Source organism: Chionomys nivalis, chromosome 1 (genome assembly GCF_950005125.1).
Source record: "Chionomys nivalis chromosome 1, mChiNiv1.1, whole genome shotgun sequence".
NCBI lineage: Eukaryota > Metazoa > Chordata > Mammalia > Rodentia > Cricetidae > Chionomys > Chionomys nivalis.
Window position 1 is genome coordinate 139,615,270 of NC_080086.1, and position 6,000 is coordinate 139,621,269.

The 6,000-nt window shown below is 47.8% G+C and overlaps 1 protein-coding gene across 1 annotated transcript in view; it reads right to left on the reverse strand.

The window, feature by feature from the left end:
- The window catches only part of Fkbp9 (FKBP prolyl isomerase 9), a 48,901-nt gene extending 43,678 nt beyond the window's left edge, over positions 1 to 5,223 (reverse strand). The window contains exon 1 of the mRNA XM_057787660.1: positions 4,874 to 5,223. Within this exon, the coding sequence (XP_057643643.1) occupies positions 4,874 to 5,094 (221 nt within the window). The 5' untranslated portion in view covers positions 5,095 to 5,223. The remainder of the gene's footprint in view (positions 1 to 4,873) is intronic.
- Between the last annotated feature and the right edge of the window lie 777 nt (positions 5,224 to 6,000).

A 6,000-nucleotide genomic window follows, 5' to 3' on the forward strand; every position in this document is an offset into this window, starting at 1 on the left:
GTCTACTAAAGGGATGAGCCTGGGTCCCAACTTCAACAGACTGATAACTAAATGCCTATACAGCTCACAGCTCACCCAGACGGAACCAACCAAATTCTCTCCCAGGAATCTGGACTTGAGATGTCTGGTTAGTCAAGTGTATAGTGTGGAAAGCTGGCTCTCCTCTGAGAAAGCCTCCTATGCAGCCCCTTGGGGATCTGGAGAAAGTTATCTCAAATCACGATTCTGGAACTTCTCACAGCACCAGAGATTCTTCCAGCAATTCCTTCTGTTCTCTGCTCTAGTCAGCTGGAATAGGTTTGCCTACTTTTCTCAACCATAACAAGGGCATGGCTTTTGTCTGTTTTCATCCTGTTACATTCCAACATTGTTACAATCCATTCATTGTTATATTCCAACATTGGAAACTTAATTGAATAATTATGCTAAATAAATTTGCAACAAGGCTAAGAACTAGGGTTCTCTCCTCATACTCTTTCCATTGAAGACCTTCTGGATACTCTACACAAAGACCCCTACTAGCTGTGAGGGCTTCTATGGAATGGCTCCTCCACACCTGACCAGCTCTGGGTCTTCTGCCTCCTTCCAACTATCAGGGCTTTTTCTTTTCTTCCTTCTCCTTCTTTTCTTTTTCTGTTCCTTGGGCATGCACTGTGCATGCCCAGGTATTGCACGCACCCCTTTCTCTTCTAAAGACATTCCCTACAATGAAGAAATAAAATCCCAACAGTGCTCAAGGCCTATCCCAAGCATCAGATCTTCCCCCAAAGTCTTCCCCAGCAGACAGAAAGCTCGTTCTCACTGAAACCGGCAGAGGCATGGATGTCTGCCACTCACAAGGCACTCTGACTTACATGAGGCATAGAGAGTCTGCCAGGGAGTCCAGAAATCAGTTATCAGGATGCCCAATGTCATCACACCTTTCTGAGCATAGTGCTTCATCCCCCCACCTCAAAACCTCCCACTGTTCTGTCTCTACCGCTTTCACCAACATCTATTTTGCTGTGTAACTTAGAATATGTGTCCTTCCACTAGAAATGTGAGCTTCACAAGGCCGGGATTCTGTTTTATCCACTGCTACATCTCCAGCAGCTCTCAATAAGTATTTCTTTAATGGATCAATGAATGGGTGAATGAATAACAATGTGCCAAAATGAGATCCAACAAATCTATGGTTCTCTTAGAGTAAAGGTTCTCAAAGTCCGATCTTCAAGACAGCCAGATCAGTAGGGAACTTGTCACAAATACAAATTCTTCTTGGACCCAAACCCCAGAACTAGCAAATCAGAAACTGTAACGATCTCTCCTGGTGATTTTGATGTATTTAGCTTGAAAGTTAGAGCAGCTAGCTTGACCTACCCACCAAAGACTCAGTGGGTGCATGGTACCATCAGTCAAGTACCTTGTAGGTTTCCGGATAGCCCCGAACGCTATGAATGAACCAGTGAGAGCCGCTTTTTACCAGGACAATGGAAATGGAAGCATATTCAACTCTGGCCCCAAAAGGAAATGAGAGGCCCAGACATGTTGTTCCCCCATACTCTCATGCCTAGGAATGCGATGGAACCCCTGAGATGATACTGGGAAGGCTGACCAGCAGCTCCACAGCACGGAGGCTGCCACCTGCCTGCACCTGCAACAGTGGACACGGGAGCACATTCACGAGCTCTCAGAGTTAATCAAAGCCACATCCAAAGCAGCGGCCAAGGGCTGCAGGGTCATCTTAGTGACTGAATGACCACACACAGAAAAGGACAACAGAGGCACAGAAAAAGAAAAAGAGAGAGAAAAAAATCTCATGGCACGAGAAGCTCTTGGTGGTGTATGACTCTACTCAGAATGCAAGTCATCATTTTCTTTTCTTTTTCTAACAGTTAGTAACTTATGGGGGACATGCATCATCAGGTGTGGCAGCAAGGCCTTACCCACTGAGCCATCTCATCAGGCCGGCAACTGCCACTTTCTTCTGGCAAAACCCCCAAGGCAGCCAAAGTCCAAACTCCTAGATTTCTCCTCTCTGCGCACACTTTGTCCACGACTACCAAAGTTACAGGCTAGAGAGATGGCTCAGTGGAAAACTTTAAGCAGACATGGGTCTGGTTCCCAGCACTCAGCATCAGGGAGCTCACAATTGCCTAACTCCAGCTCTGCAGGATCCAAAACCTCTGGCCCCTGAGGGTACCTGCATGTTCCCATATCCATACAGAGACACAGAATTCAAAATAATAAAAATCTTTCCTTTAAAAAAAAGATTATCAAACTCATATCCTAACGATCCACAAATTCCAAAGAAATAGCACCCTCAGAGGGAAAACGAAACAGCTCCTGGGCGTCTTGTCCCTCCCATTCAGCCTTCCATCAGCAACTGCTTGTGAATGGTAAATCAGATGCCCGAACCCCAGGACTCAAAGTCTTTATGGACTTTGTACTGTCCATAGATACAGTCCACATCCAGACAGCAAGATCCCACCAAAGCTGGTTGGCTCCTGGCTATTACACTGTTTCTTATTAAGTATGCATAATTCTATGTCAACGAAAAGTTTTAAAAGTCTTAACTTTTTTTAAAATCCTCACTAGCTTCCTCTTGTCACCTCCCCACTCTTCCTTCAACTCTTCCTCAGACCTCACTTCTGCAATACCATGTACCCAGCGCCATACCCTACCACCAGCGAGATCTCCTTCCAGCACCAAACCCTCCTCCTCAGCTCCTCCTTTATACATTTCAGTTTTCCTTAGGCCTTCCCCCTGCAGTCTAGGAGCTCCATCCTGACCACACACCCCTTGCACACACACAACATATAGTCAAGACTTCTGTATGAGTCCATTGCTTCTCTCTTTTCTCCCACCATATTTATGGGCTGACTACGGAACGTAGATTATGATCATAAACTGCCTGCATTAAAATCGCCACATGACCACCTAATTCTTAGGCGTCGAGAGCAAGTCATCTGGACATTCTTAGCCTCACTTTCTTCATCTGTAATGAGATATTTTCCTCACTGTCTTGTGAGAGTAGATGGATTCTTCTGAAAGAAAAATAATTAAACTGTGTGAAGGCAAAAGGTAAACCTAGGTATGGCCTTTTGTGAGTGAGTGCAGGCTCTGCTATTCTTAGCATGCCTACCTCACCATTTTGCAATTACTTGATTATGCTAAATGACAGCATCAGAGAGAAACATAAGAGACTAGACTTCTTGAGGGCAGGCAGGGCATAAATGCTATGGTAGTCCCAAGGTGCCCTTTCCACTGTCCTACACTGCCTCACAGTGGCAGCCACCCCCAAAGAGCAGAGCCTGTTCTAATGGGAATTATCAATCACCTTCAGTTCAAGAAAAAAAAACTCATTCCCTATTATATAATGAGAGGAACAAATCAAAGAAGATATACAAATAACCAATGAGCACATGGAGAAATGCTCAACATCTCTAGGGAAATGAGGATCAAAACCTTGATGATGGGTCAGCGATCTGGCTCAGCCAGGAACAGAGACTGCCAGCAAGCCCGGCAGCCTGAGTTCAACTTCTGCATCCCCAGGATGCGCACAGTGGAAGAAGAGAATCAGCACCGGCAAGCTGTCCAGAATAGTAGCTTCCAGAGAGCTCAAATGGAGGGAGGAGATGGGAGGTGGGAGATGCCCGGCATTTTTTTATGACCATATTGAAACCCACCAAATTGTATAATCTATTTTTTCAGGGTATTTTTTTACACATTATTCATCTATGTGGGGTGTGCCATAACATGCTTGTGGAGGTCAGAGGGCAACTTGTGGGAGTCATTTTTCTCCTTTCACTATGGGAGTCCCAGGGATTGAATTTAGGTCATAAAACTTGGCTACAAGAACCTTAACCATTGAGCCATCTCAGCAGCCCTCTACATTCTAGGAGAATTGCATGGCACGAGACTACTTCGATAAAGCTGGTTGGTATGAAAGCTACTACGGAACCAACTGTATGGATAGGGTCTGGGGATATAACTCAGTAACTGAGAGCTTGCCTAGTGTGTTCAATCTCCTTGTGTGTGCCCTAAAATAATTAACAGTAAAGATGACCATATCTAAGCACTTGCTCTGTGCCACATAGTACCAACAAGCTAAACTGCTTTTACATTCTCAATGTCTGCAATATCAAAGAAGATGGGGGTGGCTGCTTGTATTTGTTATAAGCCCACTCGGGCACACGGAAGAGGCTCAATGTTACCTGCCTACTGGACTGGCTCACCATGAGGGAACAGCCCAAGGTTAGTAACATCAGCCTGGGAGAGGAGCAAGGCTGAAATGAGCCCTTTAGCCTTGAAGACAGGTTATGCGGACCAGACCACAGGGCTGATCCAGGCCGTCTCTCCCGCAGTTTTTGTGAAGCCGGAAGGGGAAGGCACAGGACGTTACACACAGGCACTGCTTTTGAATTTCCATAGCCTGAGTCCAGTTTGCGCACCTCGTGGGTGAAGACAAGGTTCTTCTGGGAACTCCCAGAATATTTAAATGAGCTCATGCATATGTATATATACAAACAGACTGGTGCCCAGCGCCTGGGTAGAACTGTGGCTGCTATTATCACCCGCCGCCGCCGCCTCCTTCTAGTCCTCAGGGGATGAAATTCGGGGCCAATCGGGAAGGACCGTCAGGAAGGCAGCGGGCGGGCATCACCCACTCTTGGAGCTGTCCTTGAGTGGCCATTTTACACGACTGTGTAAAAGCGTGTGCGGCTGAACCGGGCAGAAAGGGAGAGAGGGATGGTCCCAACCCCAATCTCAAAAGTCCCACCTTCCGCTGCGGTCGCGTGCTTGAGGATCAGCCCACCTCCAGGGGCTGGAGGAGGGCGGCGGAGGGAGAGGGCTGGTGGAGGTCCCTGGGGAGTGAGGGGGCACGGGGTACCTGGAGTCGAACTTCTGGCCGTCGAGGAAAGTTCCCACGTAATGGTAGCGCACGAAGTCGCCGCTGCGCACCGTGCGCGGACACTCGTCCGGCACGAAACGCCGCTCGATCTGAAGCTCGGAGCTCACACCCAGGCCCGCCACGGGTGCCGCCTGCCCGGTCACCCAGAGTAGCAGCAAGAGCAGCGACCGGGGTCGCCAGCCCCGGGCTCCGAACGCCATCGCACGGCCTGGACTGGAGAGGCGAGGAGCAAGGCTGGGCGCGCCGCAGCGTTGCAAACGTGGAAAGGGCTCCCGGCTAGCCCCGGGCCGCAGCGCCCGCCCCCCGCCGCCCGCGTCCGCCCCCAGCCGGGCCGAGGGGAGGAGCCGCGCCCTAGCGGAGGGGCGCTGAGCTCCCGGGACTTCCTCCGCCTTCCTGGCGTCCAGAAGCCGGGAGAAGACCGCAACCACTGCCAGGCCCTGCGCCTGATCCCTGCAGATCCCAAGAGATGATTTGGAAACTACGTGGCAGCGGATCCAGTTTCCCCTTTGCTGATCTGGGAAAGGAAGGAAACTTGAGTCTTTTAAAAAACTTAGTTACTGGAGTATACCCAGTAAACAGGCTGGGACCATCCCTCGGGATGTCTTTAAGTTGCTGTCAACTAATGTGGTCCGTGGACAGCGTGTGTAGGCTCCCATATTAGCTCCTCAGTAATTAAATGCATCCTCGATTTATTAAAACTTTGGAATATTAGAAGTCAATAGGGCTTTCTTAACTCGTTTTGAATGTTAACAAATAATCCAGATACCAAAACCTAGTAAACACATCAACAAAAGAGAAAAATAAACAACGGGAACCAAACAAATTTTTTGTTTAAAAAGAAAAAAAAAAAAAGCAAAAGCCCTTAACCTGAGTGAGCTGAGAGAAAATAGGATCCTTAGGGAAAGTATAGAGCTAATTATTAGAGTCCAGCGACCTAAGAAACCACATGTGCCCCCCCCCAAAAAAAATAGGTGTTAGTTTTTCTAGTGTTTAAAAAAAAAAATCGGTGTCCTAAATAAGTTAGAGGCTAAAGGATAGAGGAAAAAAGAAATTCTCACTAACTAAGCTCCATGCTAAATCAACAAAGAAAAAGAAATGCTCCGCAT